A 19,145-nucleotide genomic window follows, 5' to 3' on the forward strand; every position below is an offset into this window, starting at 1 on the left:
TTTAAAAAAAATCTTAATATTTTTGGAGAGGCTAGAGCCATTCCACTGTTTGTCGAGTGTGTAGAGGCACTGTCCTGGATAACATTTTCTGGATGGTGGGTTAAATGTTTGCTAAGGAGAGCTACTGTAACTATCTGAGAGTAAACGTGTATGGCGTTTTCGTGGGTCATATCAATCTACACGTAGGTCAGAGAGAAGTTTATACACTGCTGGGGCTACCACGAGTGGCGTACGGGGGAGTGAGGACGCCAGATTGCGGCATTAGGTCAATGGTGACTGGCAGGGCGTGCAATTTGCGTGATTATTCAATTGACAGGGGAGCCGGTGCCGCGAAACTAGCACACATCCCATGTCTTCACTCGTCGATGCGACCTCCTCGTGTCAACATGTTCGTCCTGCTGCTCTTCTGCGCCGATCTAGCACACAGTAAGTTTCGGCAGGCGTTTCCCGCGCCTGTTCTTCTTACACATTATTCTATGTCTGCTGTAATGTTTTTAAATATTCATAAACTCAGTTTCTTATTTTCTTCAATGAATGAGACCAAAAATAAGAAAAATGTAATTGTACAAAGAATTGTGTTTGAATGGGACCAACAGTGTGTGAAATTTTTGGAATTAAGTGGCTATTTTAACGATACGTAATATGGTTTTTTGTTCCCGTCTTTTATTCGTTTTGTGGATCATTTGATCACATTTATCCCATCTAGATTTAGGCTTCTCGCAGTTTTCCGAAAACGATGAATGTGGATGACAGAAACGTTCTGTTGAAATGACCAAAGCCATTTTCAGAGATTTGATTTTTATCTGGTTTGACAGTTTGTACAGACCGTCTGTACCATGTCCAATACGAGTTTGTGCTTCGTCTCTAATGATTTCGACGTCGACAGAACACAAACCCTAATCTTTCAATCTTTCTTGTGATTGCTGAGAGCAAAGTCTCGTGTTAAATCTGCCGAGGAAACAATAATTAAAATATTTCTACTTGGAGTCGTGGATCGTATATCGGAAAGACAGATTAGAGGCCATAGGAGTGGGAGTGTCCATTCCAGTTGACAAAAATATTATTGAGGTCGAAGCTGAGTGAGACTGAAATCATGTGGTCGCGTATAACAGGCGTAGGTGAAACTAAGTTAATTTTTGGCTGTCTTTACCGGCCACCAAATTCCGCTGTGACAGTTCTAGAGCCATTCAAAGAAAGTCTACAGTCAATAGTGCGTAAATACCCAGATCATGCAATAATAGTTGGAGGCGAGTTAAACCTGCCGAGTATAGACTGGGATATCTATGGATTTATTGCGGGGAGTACAGATAGACATGCGAAATACATTTTCAGCATCCCATACGCAATGGGCATATCTTAGACCTAGTAACTACAAATAGGTCGCACCTTCTCGACAATGCCAATATAGATATGGGGATTATCGATCATGATGTCATTATAGCAACTATGATTACGAAAGTTAATAAGTCAGTCAAGAAGGGTAGTGGAGCGGTTTTGCTAGATAGAGCAGATAAGCAGTTATTAGCATCTCACACAGTGTGTGAATTGGCATCAATGAGTTGATTACAACATTCAAATAACATTTACGGCCAATATTCGACAAAGTAGCTGTTATTTTTATGTATTTAAATCTTACGAAAATCATTAAATATCAAGATCTGGCACGTGATCGAAAACGCTCTTTTACTGTCTGATTCTCTGTGTGATGTCACAGACTTGGAGTAAGATGAAGCTATACATATGTTATAGGAGTACTAGCCGAATTTATGAGGTTTTTACGTACTTTTTCTGCAAACCGTTTAGTTATATAGTGATGGAAAACGCAGTGACAATTTTTATCTAACAGTAGAAAGCAATTTGGTGAACGCTGATAGTGGAAACATTGTGATAGTTGATTCGATTGTGCTCCACCCATTTAGAGCGGCGATATGTGCAACTAAGGACATTCTTTTCCCTGCTCCATGCAACATCATTAAACTCGCTCAAAACTAGGGAATTGTAGAACTTTTGCAATGCGTCAGTATATTATAACTAGATTGTCGACTATCAGTGATGGGCTACAAACCAAAGCACAATAAAACTATTCTTGGCAAATCTTAGTGCTGTTTCCCTACATAGAAGACATTCAGCTGCGATATTTCTGCAGCAGCAGCAGCAGCAGCAGCAGTAATACGAGGTGCATTCAAGTTCTAAGGCCTCAGATTTTTTTTCTCCGGACTGGAAAGAGATAGAAACATGTGCATTGTTTTAAAATGAGGCCGCGTTCATTGTCAATACGTCCCATAGATGGCAGCACCATACGGCAGATGGAATTTTACCGCCAGCGGCGAGAATGAGAACTGTTTTAAATACTTAAAATGGCGACGTTTTCCTTAATTGAACAACGTGCAATCATTCGTTTTCTGAATTTGCGTGGTGTGAAACCAATTGAAATTCATTGACTGTTGAAGGAGACATGTGGTGATGGAGTTATAGATGTGTCGAAAGTGCGTTCGTGGGTGCGACAGTTTAATGAAGGCAGAACATCGTGTGACAACAAACCGAAACAACCTCGGGCTCACACAAGCCGGTCTGATGACATGATCGAGAAAGTGGAGAGAATTGTTTTTGGGGATCGCGGAATGACTGTTGAACAGATCGCCTCCAGAGTTGGCATTTCTGTGGGTTCTGTGCACACAATCCTGCACGACGACCTCAAAATGCGAGAATGTCATCCAGGTGGGTGCCACGAATGCTGACGGACGACCACATGGCTGCTCGTGTGGCATGTTGCCAAGCAATGTTGACGCGCAGCGACAGCATGAATGGGACATTCTTTTCGTCGGTTGTGACAATGGATGAGACGTGGGTGCCATTTTTCAATCCAGAAACAAAGCGCCAGTCAGCTCAATGGAAGCACACAGATTCACCGCCACCAAAAAAAAATTCGGGTAACCGCCAGTGCTGAAAAAATGATGGTGTCCATGTTCTGAGACAGCGAGGGCGTAATCCTTACCCATTGCGTTCCAAAGGGCACTACGGTAACAGGTGCATCCTACAAAAATGTTTTGAAGAACAAATTCCTTCCTGCACTGCAACAAAAACGTCCGGGAAGGGCTGTGCGTGTGCTGTTTCACCAAGACAATGCACCCGCACATCGAGCTAACGTTACGCAACAGTTTCTTCGTGATAACAACTTTGAAGTGATTCCTCATGCTCCCTACTCACCTGACCTGGCTCCTAGCGACTTTTGGCTTTTTCCAACAATGAAAGACACTCTCCGTGGCCGCACATACACCAGCCATGCTGCTATTGCCTCAGCTATTTTCCAGTGGTCAAAAGAAACTCCTAAAGAAGCCTTCTCCGCTGCTATGGAATCATGGCGTCAGCGTTGTGAAAAATGTGTACGTCTGCAGGGTGATTACGACGAGAAGTAACGCCAGATTCATAGATTTCGGATGAGTAGTTAATTAGAAAAAAAATCGGAGGCCTTAGAACTTGAATGCACCTCGTAGTAGCAGTTCTTTGACGAGGCGCTCAGCAGCACAACGGATAGCGCAGCTGACTCCGAAGTTATGTAGTTAGGAAAACGCGTTTTGTAGCTCGCATTCAGCTTTCAGACAGGCGGTCTGGGAAGAGATCAGGACGTGGATAGACCAAAACATATGCAACAATTCTCAGAAGTAGAATGAGTTTGTTAGGTCACAGCATGAGGAGATGGATGAAAAAAATGTATAAGAGTCTTTTTTATCTGCAGTGTATTTTCGAATCCATGAAAGGTTATTCACTTTCAAAAGTTTTGCACGAAATATGAAAGTAGAGTTAGCAGAAATCAGTTGCATCGATGGTGGGATGTACTATATATAGCGTCACATTAATCTTAATCTGATGAATGGATAACAGAGCATAATTGCATTTACTTTGCAAACAAACATTCCACTCTTTTAGAAAGCATTGCTAGTAGTGAAGATATCACTATACGCCCACAGTACAACGAGGTGTATGACGATGGTGTTCTCTATGCGGAGTAGAAAAAAATCATGTACAACATGAGGGTAATACAACCGTGAGGTTTGTGATGTACGTGAGTGTAAACTAACGCCAGTCTCTGAAACAGACTTAGGTCATCTTTATGTAACGTGATGAACTTCAGAAGTTTAAACAAATAGCATCGTAGCTCGACAGTACAGAGATAAAGTAACTTGTTTGTAATAAAGTAAAAATGTTTTGGTCACATTAACTAGAAAATATATTTCTGAACGTGACGTGTGCGAACAGTGATTGCAAATAATGTCAGCACATGTAAACAGCAAGAAAAGCACAATAATATTCTGTTTCTGATAGGTGAGATGACGATAGGCAATTTTGATGTGGTTTTCATATGAGAATACTATCGAGTTGTTTTACATATAAGTTAAAATATTTTTCTGCGGGCATCATCTTACAAAATTCGACGTACCACGCTAATTACTGAGCTACCGAATAATGCAGATAAAGTTGAGTGAAACGACGATGTTCAATAAAAATTTAATTTCGTTGAATGACACTATCCTTCATTGTAATAGAGGGAAAGCATACCTCGGAGGCAAATTTATATTAACTACACAGTGCAATATATTTGTAATTAACTTGTTAGTGAACTTGTGCGTCAACGTGGTGGCACTTTACCGGTTCAGTGCAACCACATTTTATGCATCTCCTCATCTTTGGAGCACTCAAACTTTTCAGGAGTTATTATAGACGTATTTGTACAGTATGGTACTAGACACGTGAATTCTAAAGCAAGTCACCACTGTGAATTAGCATTATGACTGTAGTAGTAGTAGTAGTGAGCTAGCTGAAATTCAAGAGGAAAAACAGCATGTCAGGAGCATAAAATGGCATAATCAATCATTAAGACAGTTTCCAGAAAACAATCAAATACCCTATTATGAGCAAAGTTTAAGTAGATTGTAAGTCGTGGCATCGAGAGTTATGTGCTTAGTAAATGGATAAAGGATGGAAAAGACGGGCCATGATTTAATAACGAAATTCGGCAGAGGCTGTTGCAGTTTCGGTTCACAGGAGAGCTCACAAATGACGACAAGCGAAGGTTATTAGGGATTCGGGCGTCTGTGAAAAGATCTATGCGCGAAGCATATAACTATCACCGTCACATCTTAGCAAAAGATCTGACAGAACCGAGAAAACTCTGGTCTTATGTAAAATCGCCATTCATTCCCTTGTTCACCAGTCTGGTGTGGCAGATGAAGATAGCAAAACAAAAGTCAAAGTTTTAAATTTCACTTTCCGGAAATAGTTCACTCTGGAGAATCGTACAAATATACCGTCATTTGACTATCGAACAGACTCTCGTATGGACGACACAGAAATAAGCGTCCCTAGCTTAGAGAAACAACTGAAAAATTGGAAAACAAATAGATGACTAGGGCTGGATGGAATCCCAGTTCGATTTTACAAAGAATACTTTAAGGCACTTACCCCTTACCTGGCCCGCATTTATCGTGAATCTCTCGCCCAGCACAAAGTCCCAAGCTACACTCCTGGAAATGGAAAAAAGAACACATTGACAGCGGTGTGTCAGACCCACCATACTTGCTCCGGACACTGCGAGAGGGCTGCACAAGCAATGATCACACGCACGGCACAGCGGACACACCAGGAACCGCGGTGTTGGCCTTCGAATGGCGCTAGCTGCGCAGCATTTGTGCACCGCCGCCGTCAGTGTCAGCCAAGTTTGCCGTGGCATACGGAGCTCCATCGCAGTCTTTAACACTGGTAGCATGCCGCGACAGCGTGGGCGTGAACCGTATGTGCAGTTGACGGACTTTGAGCGAGGGCGTATAGTGGGCATGCGGGAGGCCGGGTAGACGTACCCCCGAATTGCTCAACACGTGGGGCGTGAGGTCTCCACAGTACATCGATGTTGTCGCCAGTGGTCGGCGGAAGGTGCACGTGCCCGTCGACCTGGGACCGGACCGCAGCGACGCACGGATGCACGCCAAGACCATAGGATCCTACGCAGTGCCGTAGGTGACCGCACCGCCACTTCCCAGCAAATTAGGGACACTGTTGCTCCTGGGGTATCGGCGAGGACCATTCGCAACTGTCTCCATGAAGCTGGGCTACGGTCCCGCACACCGTTAGGCCGTCTTCCGCTCACGCCCCAACATCGTGCAGCCCGCCTCCAGTGGTGTCACGACAGGCGTGAATGGAGGGACGAATGGAGACGTGTCGTCTTCAGCGATGAGAGTCGCTTCTGCCTTGGTGCCAATGATGGTCGTATGCGTGTTTGGCGCCGTGCAGGCGAGCGCCACAATCAGGACTGCATACGACCGAGGCACACAGGGCCAACACCCGGCATCATGGTGTGGGGAGCGATCTCCTACACTGGCCGTACACCTCTGGTGATCGTCGAGGGGACACTGAATAGTGCACGTTACATCCAAACCGTCATCGAACCCATCGTTCTACCATTCCTAGACCGGCAAGGGAACTTGCTGTTCCAACAGGACAATGCACGTCCGCATGTATCCCGTGCCACCCAACGTGCTCTAGAAGGTGTAAGTCAACTACCCTGGCCAGCAAGATCTCCGGATCTGTCCCCCATTGAGCATGTTTGGGACTGGATGAAGCGTCGTCTCACGCGGTCTGCACGTCCAGCACGAACGCTGGTCCAACTGAGGCGCCAGGTGGAAATGGCATGGCAAGCCGTTCCACAGGACTACATCCAGCATCTCTACGATCGTCTCCATGGGAGAATAGCAGCCTGCATTGCTGCGAAAGGTGGATATACACTGTACTAGTGCCGACATTGTGAATGCTCTGTTGCCTGTGTCTATGTGCCTGTGGTTCTGTCAGTGTGATCATGTGATGTATCTGACCCCAGGAATGTGTCAATAAAGTTTCCCCTTCCTGGGACAATGAATTCACGGTGTTCTTATTTCAATTTCCAGGAGTGTATTTGAAAAAAGCGCAGGTGACTCCAGTGTATAAGACGGGTAAAACAATGGACTCGTAAAATTACGGACCAATATCCGTAAGTTCGGCTTGTTGCAGAATGCTTGAACAAATTCTCAGTTGGAATATAACACATTCTCTTGAGACTGAGAAGCTTATGTCCACGAATCAACATGGTTTTATAAAGCTTCGCTCTTGTAAAAGTCAGTTTGCCCTTTTCTCACACGATATACTGCGAGTAATGTATGAAGGGCAACAGGCAGATGGCATATTTCTAGATTTCCGGAATTTGACACGGTGACCCACTGTAGACTGTGTGGAATAAGTTCACAGGTATGAGAGTGGCTCTAAGACTTCCTGAATAATAAATCCCAGTATGTTGTCCTAGAAGGCGAGTGTTCATCAGAGACAAGGGAATAGTCGAGAGTGGCCCAGAAAAGTGTGATAGGACCGCTTTTGTTCTCTATGTACATAAATGATTTTTCGGACAGGGTGGGCAGCAACCTGCAGTTGTTTGCTGATGATGTTGTGGTGCACGGTAAAGTGCCGAAGTTGAGTGACTGTAGGAAGAGACAAGAAGACTTAGACAAAATTTCCAATGTGATGAATGGTATCTAGCCCTACATGTGGAAAAAATGTAATTTAATGCGGATGAGTAGGAAGAGCAAACCTGTAATGTTCGGATACAGTAGTGCTAGTGTCCTGCTTGACACAGTCAGGTCGTTTAAATATCTGGGCGTAAAATTGCAAAGCAAATCGAGATGAAGTGGAACGCCGACCGGTGTGACCGAGCGGTTCTAGGCACTTCAGTCTGGAACCGCGAGACCGCTACGGTTGCAGGTTCGAATCCTGCCTCGGGCATGGATGTGTGTGATGTCCTTAGGTTAGTTAGGTTTAAGTAGTTCTAAGTTCTAGGGGACAGATGCTCAGTCCCAGAGTGCTCAGAGCCATTTTTTAAAGTGGAATGTGCATATGAGAACTGTGGTCGACTTTGGTTTATTGGGAGAATTTTACGAAAGAGTGGTTCACTTGCAGAGGAGATCGCATATAGGACGCTGGTGCTACCCATTCTTGAGTACTTCTCGAGTATTTCGGATCTATACTTGGTCGGATTGAAGGAAGACATCGAAGCAATTCAGAGGCGGGCTCTTAGATTTGTTATTGGTACGTTCCAACAAAACGTAAGTGTTACAGAGATGCATCGGGAACTCAAACGGGAATCCATGGAAGGAAGGCAACGTTCTTTTCGAGAAACACTAGTGAGAAAATTTAGAGAACTGGAGTTTTTAAGTTGACTGACGAAAAATTCTACTGTCGCCTACATAATTTGCGCGTAAGGACCACGAAGATAACATTCGAGAAATTAGGGCTATACAGAGGCATATTGACAGTCGTTTTTCCCTGGTTCTGTTTACTAGTAGAACAAAATGAAATGGCAAGTAGTGGTACAGAGTGCCACGCACCGTAGGGTGGGTTGCGGAGTATCGATGTAGATGTAGTTAAGTGTCCAGATATTTTGCGTAGACCTTGTAGTTGAGGTGGGGAGGAGTATTTTTAATGTTTTGGAAGATGAATGGCGGCCTGTAAGCGGCCATAAAGGGTTCCATTCCGAACCTATTAAAAACCTGCATAATACCAACTTTTAAATCATTTTCTTGAAAGAGAATTACTTTACTGCATTACATTTGAGTCCTTCGTGCAGAAAGAAATGAAGATGTAAACTATGGTCACACGATTCGGTATAAATGGTAAACATCCTATGCTTTCTCGTGTTCTTATTAAGAGTGTCCCCTCCGTATATCTTTCTTGAGGTTTACTCACAGTTTGAATTAAAAAGACTAAGTGTAATTGCGTACAAGTAATAACGTGCTTGGAGCTCTTTTTGTATGTAAAGTCCTGTATATTTGTAATAGATATACATTTTATAATCATCACATTGATTGATGTTGTCATATCTCATCTTCTCACAATACTGCCTGGTCCTGAATCAATAAAACAATAAATTACAACTTGTCTGAAAGCTGGTTTGGGTGGTGGGGTGGCGGAGGGGGGGGGGGGGGGGGAGGGGGAGTTATGGGCTCCCTTGGGCAGATGTTCACTGAAACGCGCTTGGTTACTAGTAACGTAATGTGGGGAGCATATAATAAATAATTAACGTAACACAGGACCTTTCCCAAATTCCAACAAAGTTTCGTCATATTATGTTTAGGACTGCATGTAGCTTACAAAAGCATCATCTATAGAAATATGAACGAGACGGGAAACGAAATACAATATGGCAAAACAAAAGCCGAAATTATGAATTCTGTCTTCAAAGGTCATTTTACAAAGGAATGTTACCATCATTAAAAAAACTGTACCGTCGGTAAGGCGAACGAGACAATAGTTGCTAGGGTACACTAATGTTCAAATGCAGTTTAAATGGCTGAATGTCAATAAGGTCCCAGAGTCTAAGGGAGATAGTGACAGCCGGCCGTGGTGGCCGAGAGGCTCTAGGTGCTTCATTCCGGAACCGCGTGACTGCTACCGTTGCAGGTTCGAATCCTGCCGCGGGCATGGATGGGTGTGATGTCCTTAAGCCGGGTTCGCACAGGCAACGAAAGTATCGTCACTAGTCAAGTCATTCTGGAGTGGCGCTGTGAGCTACCGTTCACAATTCTTCGTAATTGCGCAGTTTGCAAAATGGCATCACCTGTCTCAGCTGATTAAATGGCTGCACATATTACTAAATAAGATGTTTAGGAAACATAATATATGTAAAATACTAATTACCAAAATGTTTCTCGTCTCTCTTGTCTCGACTACATGTTTTAAGCACCGATCTGCAGCTGCAAACCTAGCGAGGCTGGGTTTATAAATACCGTCTGTAGACGCACCACTGTTAAGTGATTTCAGTACTTTTTTATGTTCATTCATGTAAGCATTTCGAATTTTTTATTTTGTTGTAGCTACATAAATTCCAGGTACATATTCACGCATACTGTTTACTATTTCAATTAATGCAGCACTTCTCAAATTTCTGTCTTTGTGTGATTCGCTTTTGTGGTTGCAAAGCCATTCTCGTTCTTGATACACCGCCAAGAATCTTCATAATTGTCGCTGTTGACCACTTTTTCGACATATTAATAGCAAACGCACAAACAAAAGCACTATCTGCGAACGAATACGCACTAGAAAGGTTTGAATCCAGCCGCGAGGTTGCAATCGACTGACGTTATTCGATTGCGGAGACGGCAAAATGGCGCAACAAAGTAGAACCAAGATCAACTTTTTGTGGCGTGACAAAGTTGCGCTTCTTAAATGGCGCCACCGAAAACTAGGAGTTCACACATGCGTTACAAAGCAACTGCAGTTCGGCATTAGCAGTGGCGATACTTTTGTTGCCTGTGTGAACCCAGCTTTAGGTTAGATGGGTTTAAGTAGTTCTAAGTCTAGGGGACCGATGACTTCAGATGTTAAGCCCCATAGTGCTCAAAGCCATTTGAACCATTTTTTAAGACAGTGACAATATATGCACAGAATTTGCTAGTAAATTGTTTCCATTCATGGTTATAATTTCCCACAGATCCCTTGCTCAAAAAGATGCCTCCTGACTGGAGAAGAATTCAGGTCTTTCCCCATCCACGTGAAAGGAAATCAAATTGGTCTAGAGAACTACCGTTCTATATCACTTATGTCTATTTGTAGCAAAGTACTGGGACATTTTCTGAATTCAAGCATTACGATCAACTTAGCACAAAATAACATCCATGAAAATCAGCGTGGGTTACGAAAACATCGATAATGCGAAACTCAATCAGAGGTTTTCACACATAAGTATCGTCAATGCGATTTATGAAGGAAGCCTAGTTGAATATTTAATCCTAGACTTTTCTACACTTTGGTTCTGTTCCATATCGACGTATATTATTTAATGCCCCCCATCACACTCTCTTGGACATCGGCCCGTTTGCGAACTCAAGTTTACTGGAACTTTTTTACCTCTATTATCGTATACTTTCATCCGATTCTACTTTCGCTACTAATATGATAAATCCTGTATATAAAGCTTGCACCTGCCCTCCTCGCCTGGCAGAGGGTTCATAGAACTATCTGCATAATAATTCTCTATTACTCCACTCTCAAATAGCGAGCGGAAAAAACGTACGCCTTTATCTTTCCGTGCTAGCTCAGACTTCTTTATTTTATTATGTTGATCGTTTCTCCCTATGTAGATCGGCGTCAACAAAATATTTTCTCCTTCCGAGGAGAGAGTCGGTAATTGAAATTTTGTGAGAAGACCCCGCTGCAACGAAAAACCCATTTGTTTTAATGACGTCCACCTCAAATACTGTATCATTTCCTTGACACACTCTTCGCTATTCCTCGCTAATACAAATCGTGCTTCCCCTCTTTAAACTTTCTCGATGTACTCCATTGACCATATCTGGTTATCTGGTAAGGATTCCACACCGCGCAGCAGTACACCTACAGAGGACGGACAGGTGTAGTGTAGGCGGTTCTGTAGTAGATCAGTTGCATCTTCTGAAGTGTTCTGCCAATAAAACGCCTCCTTTGGTTCGCCCTCCCCACAACATTTTCGATATGTTCTTTCCAATTGAAGTATCATGTAACCAAAGTTTAATGGATTCCTTTTAGCAATCATGTTGATGGCCTCACACTTTTCATTATTTAGGGTCAACTGCCAATATTCGCACCATGCAGATATCTTTTATAAATCGTTTTGTGATTTCTTATGATCTTCTGATGGCTTTACTAGACGATGAACGACAGCATCATCTCCTTACAACCTAAGACTGCAGCTCAGAGCCCGCATCTCGTGGTCGTGCGGTAGCGTTCTCGCTTCCCACGCCCGGGTTCCCGGGTTCGATTCCCGACGGGGTCAGGGATTTTCTGTGCCTCGTGATGGCTGGGTGTTGTGTAATGTCCTTAGGTTAGTTAGGTTTAAGTAGTTCTAAGTTCTAGGGGACGGATGACGTAAGATGTTAAGTCCCATAGTGCTCAGAGCCATTTGAACCATTTGCAGCTCAGATTGTCTCCTAAATCGTTTATACAGATAAGGTACATCAGAGGGCCTACAACACTGCCTTGGGGAATGCCAGAAATCACTTCTGTCTTGCTGGGTGACTTTGTCAATTGCTGCAAACTGCGACCTCTCTGACAGGAAATCATGAATCCATTCGCATACGTGAGATGATATTTCATAAGCACGCAATTTGATTACAAGCTGCTTGTGAGATACAGTGTCAAAGGCCTTTCGGAAGTCTAGAAATACGGAATCAATTTGAAATTCTTTGTCGATAGCACGCAACACTTCGTGTGAGTAAAGAGTGTGTTTTACAAGAATGACGTTTTCTAAATCACTGTTGACTATGCGTCAATAGAGTGTTCTCTTTGAGGTAATTCATAATGTTCGAACACAATATATGTTCCAAAATCACGCTGCATATCGACGTCAATGATATGGACCGGTAATTTAATGTATTACTCCTGTAGTAACTCTGCTTTAGCAGCACTGTCAGCGATAGCATTTCCATTGCTTTCACGCAAAGAAGGCATTGATTGTCTTGCCACTAGCATACTTTACTTATTACCAGAATCTCTTCGAATTTCCTGCCAGGTTTCGAGACAAAGTTTTGTTTTGGAAACTATTATAACCTTCTCGCATTGAAGTCCACGGTAAATTTCGAGCTTCTGTGAAAGATCCACAATCTTGGGGATTTTGCGTTCGTTTAAATTTGGCATGCTTTTTTCTTTGTTTCTGGAATAGTATTCTGACACGTTTTGTGTACCAAGGAGCATCAGCTCCGTCGTATGTTAATTTATTTTGTATAAATCTCTCAACTGCTATCGCCGGTCGGTGTGGCCGTGCGGTTCTAGGCGCTTCAGTCTGGAACCGCGTGACTGCTACGGTCGCAGGTTCGAATCCTGCTCCGGGCATGGATGTGTGTGATGTCCTTGGGTTGGTTAGGTTTAAGTAGTTCTAAGTTCTAGGGGACTGATGACCTCAGATGTTAAGTCCCATAGTGCTCAGAGCCATTTGAACCATTTTTTTCAACTGGTTTTGAACCAATTTTTTCAACTGCTATTGATACTATTTCTTTGAATCAAGCCACATCTGGTCTAAACTTACATTGTTAATTTGGAAGGAGTGGAAATAGTCTCTCAGGAAAGCATCAAGTGAATTTTTATCTGCTTTTTTTGAATAGATATATTTTTCGTTTGTTTTTCGTGGATCTGAGAGTTAACGACATTCACTCTCGCTTCGACAACGTATGTTCACTAATCCTTGAACCTGTTTTGATGCTCGTTATTAGTTCAGGATTATTTGCTGCTAAGAGGTAAAGCGTGTTTCCACAATCATTTACTTTCTAGTGGGCTCATAAACTAATTGCTCGAAATAATTTTCAGAGAATGCATTAGCAGAACTTTGGATGATGCTTTATGCATACTTCCGGATTTAAACGTACATTTTAGCCAACATATCGAGGGTAAATTGAAGTCACCACTACCTATAACTGTATGAGTAGTGTACTTGTTTGAAACTAATCTCAAGTTTTCTTTGAACCTTTGAGCAATTATGTGATCTACGTTGGGGGGTCAGTAAAAGGCTCCAGTTATTATTTTATTCCTGTTTCCAAGAATGGCCTCTACCCATATTAATTCACAGGAACTATCTATGTCAATTTCGCTACAAGACAAACTATTTCCAATAGCAACAAACATGCCACTGCCAACCATATTTATCCTATCCTTTCCGAACACCATTACGTCCTTCGTAAAAATTTCGGCTGAACCTATCTCCAGCTTTCACAAACTTTCAGTGCTTATAAAGAATTGAGCATCAGAGCTATCTATTAGCGCTTGGAGCTCTGATACTTTCCCAACACAGCTACGACAATTTACAACTGTTACACCAATGGTTCCTCGATCTACGTTATTCCTATGCTCAGCTTGCACCCTTTGACACTGAAGCCCTCTTTGTGTTTCCCTGAGACCCTCTAACCTAAAAAACAGTCCAATCGACACAGCCTTTGCTACCCGTGTGTGTAATGGCCCTATTTAGCGGAACCCGAACCCCCACTACCCTATGACGCAAGTCGAGGAATCTACAGCCTACACATCACAGAACCTCTGAGCCTCCGATTCAGACCCTCCACTGGGCTCTGTTGCAGAGGTCTGCAGTAGGTCCTGTCGACTATGCTGCAAATGATGAGCACTACTGTCATCTTGCAAGCAAGTCTGGCAGCTTTCACCACCTCTGATAGCCGCCCGAAACCAGAATGTCTTCCGATCCAAAGCCACACATATAATTGGTACCGACGTCAACTACCACCTGCAGTTGGCTGCACCATATGCTTGCTCCTCATGGCATATAGAAGGACCTCTTCCACATCTGGAATGACTCCACTCGGTATGCACTCGAAGTGCACACTGACTTTCTTCTGCTCCTTGGTAGCCATGTCCCTAAGGAACCCAATAATGCTACTAACATTGGTGCTCCCAATTACCAATAATATCACCCTCTGTGACTGCCCAGACCTTGCAGACTGAGAGGTTTCCTTTGAAACTGGACTAGCGACTGCATCTGGCTGAGATGCACTGAGAGCCACAGATAGCACCTGGAACGTGATTGTCAGACTAACAAGGAAGACCTTACGTTCAGGTCCCCGTGTAGTCTTTCACAGCCTGCCACACCTCAAGGCAACCTCCCACTTGGCCCCGTGTGAGGGGTCAACCTTTAAGTGAGCAGTAACTGCACTAGGCACTGTTGTGGACCAATTGGAAGACTCACTGGTTGTGCTGGACATCTATTGGATCCCTACTGCCAGTCCACAACAGTGATGCCCATACACTGCAGCCTCAAGCTGTGTAACCAAAGCCAGCACGGCCTGGAGCTGACAGCGAAGTGTCACAAACTTATCAAACATTCACACACAGCAGTCACAATCCTTATCCGTAGTGAAGGCTGTGGTAAATCATACTATGACTATCGACACGCACTGTGGAACTCTACTGCAGTCACTGATGAAAACACAAGAGCTGTGTCTGGTAAATTAGATTAACATGCAGAGAACCAAAAACTAAACTTCCAAAGCAACCAGGTGGGACTAAATAATTTGCTCCTGGTTAGGAACTTATAACACGTCACAAAATCGGTTACTTTCCGACACGAACGAAAACTCGAAAACACTATTATTTATGATGCAGTTATGTATGAGGAAATTCTGTCTAGTAAGATGTCGCAAATATATCCGTTAAGACCGGTAACTAGCTCTTAATGTAGAGGAATGTAAAACTGTACCCTCCAAAAAACGTAAAAACATGTTATCTTTGGAGTACAGGATTAATGAATCACAACCCGCCAGTAATGCGATGAAAATAGTTACAAGTATTAATGTGTGTAGATATCAAGTGGAACGAAAACATGCCCCATCAGTCCGAGATTGGGTAAATAAAAAAAAATAGAGAAAAGTTCAGATGGTTGTTTTAATGGTTCAGGTGCTGTACATAGTTCAAATGGCTCTGAGCACTATGCGACTTAACTTCTGAGGTCATCAGTCACCTAGAACTTAGAACTAATTAAACCTAACTAACCTAAGGACATTACACACATCTATGCCCGAGGCAGGATTCGAACCTGCGACCGGAGCGGTCGCTCGGCTCCAGACTAGCGCCTAGAACCGCACGGCCACTCCGGCCGGCTCTGTACACAGTCTCCCCCACTTGAGTACAAGACACACCATCTGAAACTGTCAGAAAAGTACTTCTTTGGGATGATGTTCAACTCGCACATAACATTTGCACTTGCTGTGTCTTGACGGAAATGCAAAATGTGGACAATTCTTTTCTTGAAACAATCACAACAGGCGACGAAACTTGACGTTACCAATATGGACCTACTACCAAAAAGACTCCTTTATCTGCATACTACTGTGAAGTGCGTGGGACAGTGTAATTCTCGTTATGCGGTAGTGCATATTAGTGTTTCTTCCCCATTCACAACTGTACGGTGCGTGAGAAGAATGACAGCTTAAATGAATAAGTTTGCACTGTAATTAGTCTAATCCTGTTTATGTGGTCCTACCGAGCGGGGTAGCGCAGTGTTAGCACACTGGACTCGCATTCGGTAGGATGGCGGTTCAAACTCACGTTCGGTCATGCTGATCTGGGTTTTCCATAATTTCCCTAAATTGCTTAAGGTAAATGCTGGATGGTTCCATCAAAATGGCACTGCGATTTCCTCCTCCATACCTCCCTTATCCGAATTTGTGCTCGGTCTGTAATGACCTCGCTGTCGACAGGACGTTAAACAATAATCTCCTCCACCACCACCACCACCACCACCTCCTCCTCCTCTTCCTCCTCCTCCTCCGCAGTATCCATGAGCGCCATACGTAGGCGCTCTAGTATATTCCCATATATCTCACTTAATACTGGTTTTTGAAGTTTGGAACTAGCATTTTCGACCATTTTAAGCGTCTATTAGTCTGAGGTAAGTCTGGTCAATGGGACCCTCGGGTAAGGACCTGAAGTTCCCCCCCCCCCCCTCCCCCCATACTTTCCTGCTCCCCTTTTCCCAAATCATCAAAACGTCGCCCACACCTTGTGCCTCACAGCCAGAATAAACGATTGACTGACGCTTTAGATTTAGTGGCTTTTGTATTACCCAGGAAATACGGAACATTAACTTTTGTGGTCCTGTCGTCATCAGTTGCGTATAATGTTACGGTATACTGATAATTTTTACTTTTGGGGCGTCTAATTACAACTGAGTGAACAAGTTTTCTTGCCATACGCGTTTCGCGATTATTCTTTGCATGGCATCTTCAGTGGAGGGTTTCGTGGATGTTGTTCTACATACTGTGTTTTGGTTGCATTTTTGGCGTTGTTCTTCTATATACAATTGCCGTTTGAAATTTTATTTTTCAGACTCCGCAGCACTCGGAACTGAACACGATATCAAAACAAGTGGTTACTTCCTTGTTGCTTGTGTGCATTTTGGTGTGTCCCCTTGTTTTATCCGGCTTCCCCGGTCGGAGGTTCGCGTCCTCCCTTCGACATTGGTGTGTGTGTTGTTCTTAGCATAAGTTAATTTAAGTTGTGTGTAAGACTAGGGATCGATGACCTCAGCAATTTGGTCCCTTAGGAATTCACACACATTTTTGAACACCTTGGTTTATTATTTGCCATGCTGCCTTGCATTTATTTGGGGCTCTTTCTATATAGTTTTCCACTGCCAGGTTATTAATATACAGCAATAGCGAGTCCAACAATGCTTTGCCCAACTGCTAAATATAGATGGGAATTGGATATCCCTCTTGATCTCCTCCTCCTCCTCCCGCTCTCTCTGTCCATCTCCCCGTTTCTGTTTGTTTCCATCACAGCATCCCCCCCCCCCCCCCCCCTCCCGCGCCCTCTTTCTCTGACTTTGAGCTTTGTTTGTTATTCCAAACGAAACCTTGATTGGGAATTGAAGTCGCTTAAAATGAATGGTAAGTCGCTTGGGATCCTCAGCAACCGAGAGACGCTTCCAGCTGCTGGATTTGTGAGGATAGTAGCTTCAGTTGCAGCATTTCACATAGTTTTAATCTGCATAGCATGATAAATTCAGACGATTCAGATTCTGTAGTAGTATTCTAAATGTTATGTGATGAGCCATGAATACAGTTTTCCTGTGACCCATTAAGACCGACTGCGAGGAAGAAAACGAAACAGCACATTGTTGTGTATACAATTTTTGTTTAATATTAGATATACGGAAAAAGAACATATATAGGGAAAACAGTTTGCGTAATGGGTGCGCTCTGATAATTAAACTGACTGAACGAATCAAGAAAACGGAACCGCACATTAATACAGCACAGTGTTTTCGTTCTCGCAATTTGTTTTAGCAGGAAACCTGTACATTGTTGCTTAAAAATAATTATATCCTATGTGCGTCTGTAATTTTATTAGCGTATCGTGTAATAATTTGAAGTAAAGCGTTCAAGAACTTTCAGAGATTTTTGCTATGAACGCTTTCCTATTACATATTATTTACACGTTTATGTATTAAAACATATAGGCTATGTCCTTCCGAAAGTTAATTAGAGTTGCATGCAAAAATTTGAAGTAAGTCGGTCGAGAACTTTTAGAGATTTTTTGGTAACTTTAAAAATCTTGTCTGTTCAAATGTGTGTGAAATCTTATGGGACTTAACTGCTAAGGTCATCAGTCCCTAAGCTTACACACTACTTAACAAACACACACACCCATGCCCGAGGGAGGACTCGAACCTCCGCCGTACCAGCCGCACAGTCCATGACGGCAGCGTCTTGGACGGCTATTTTTTTTTAAATCTCATTTTGCTCGATATTGGTCGATGAATTTGTTCGTGGCGGACGTCTGATGACAGCCGTTCAGGTTCTTTGTTGTTCCGTATACTCAGTTATTTATTACACAAGGTGGCTAACCCTCTGACCGAGCACGCTGGGCTACCGTGCCGGCAACCGCTCGGCTAATCCCGCGCGGCGTCTTGTCCGTATACAGCAGTATAGATGAAGAGGATAGGTCCCCACACGCTACCCTGGGGCACGCCTGAAGTCACTTCTACACTCGTAGACGACTTTCCAACCAAAATAACACGCTGTGTCCTCCTTATTACGAAATTTCTAACCCAGTCACAGATTTTATTTGATACCCTAAATCAGGGCTTCCCAACCTTTTCAGCTGGCGGACCCCTTCTTCAGTCGAAAATCCATGGTGGACCCCTAGTCAGTCAAGAGCACAGTAACTTTAAATTTCAGAGAGAAACCCATGGGAACTGGAAGCTTCTTAATACAAGTGCCATGTTCCCAATGACCACCCTCCCCTTTGCCCGAAGTATCAATAGTCTTTGGTTTAGAGATGAATGAAAACAACTTGAAATTAACGATCCAATTTGAATTCCCACTGTAGCCAGACACTTACTAGTGGATGTACTTCCTTTGTTAAACATACTACAGCCTGATTAAAATTACTTGGTAATTGACACTTCACACGTTGGAGCTGCCTTCCTCCAAGAGCAATCAACGTCTTCTCCAAACTGTTCGCTGTTGACAAGCTGCCGCTTGTGGTCTCTTCACTTCCACTGTTTTTCTACTGTTGTGTAAGGAGGAGCATACATGTTTCGTAACATTCGTGTGTGTGTGTGTGTGTGTGTGTGTGTGTGTGTGTGTGTGTGT

At 43.3% G+C, this 19,145-nt stretch overlaps 1 protein-coding gene across 1 annotated transcript in view; it reads left to right on the plus strand.

Moving 5' to 3' along the window:
* The first annotated feature begins 317 nt into the window (after window positions 1–317).
* LOC126297497 (PI-PLC X domain-containing protein 1-like) overlaps window positions 318–19,145 on the plus strand; it is a 98,748-nt gene continuing 79,920 nt past the window's right edge. The window contains exon 1 of the mRNA XM_049988382.1: window positions 318–426. Coding sequence (XP_049844339.1) covers window positions 366–426 — 61 coding nt within the window. The 5' untranslated portion in view covers window positions 318–365. The remainder of the gene's footprint in view (window positions 427–19,145) is intronic.

This window comes from Schistocerca gregaria, chromosome X (genome assembly GCF_023897955.1).
Source record: "Schistocerca gregaria isolate iqSchGreg1 chromosome X, iqSchGreg1.2, whole genome shotgun sequence".
NCBI classification, from domain to species: Eukaryota; Metazoa; Arthropoda; class Insecta; order Orthoptera; family Acrididae; genus Schistocerca; species Schistocerca gregaria.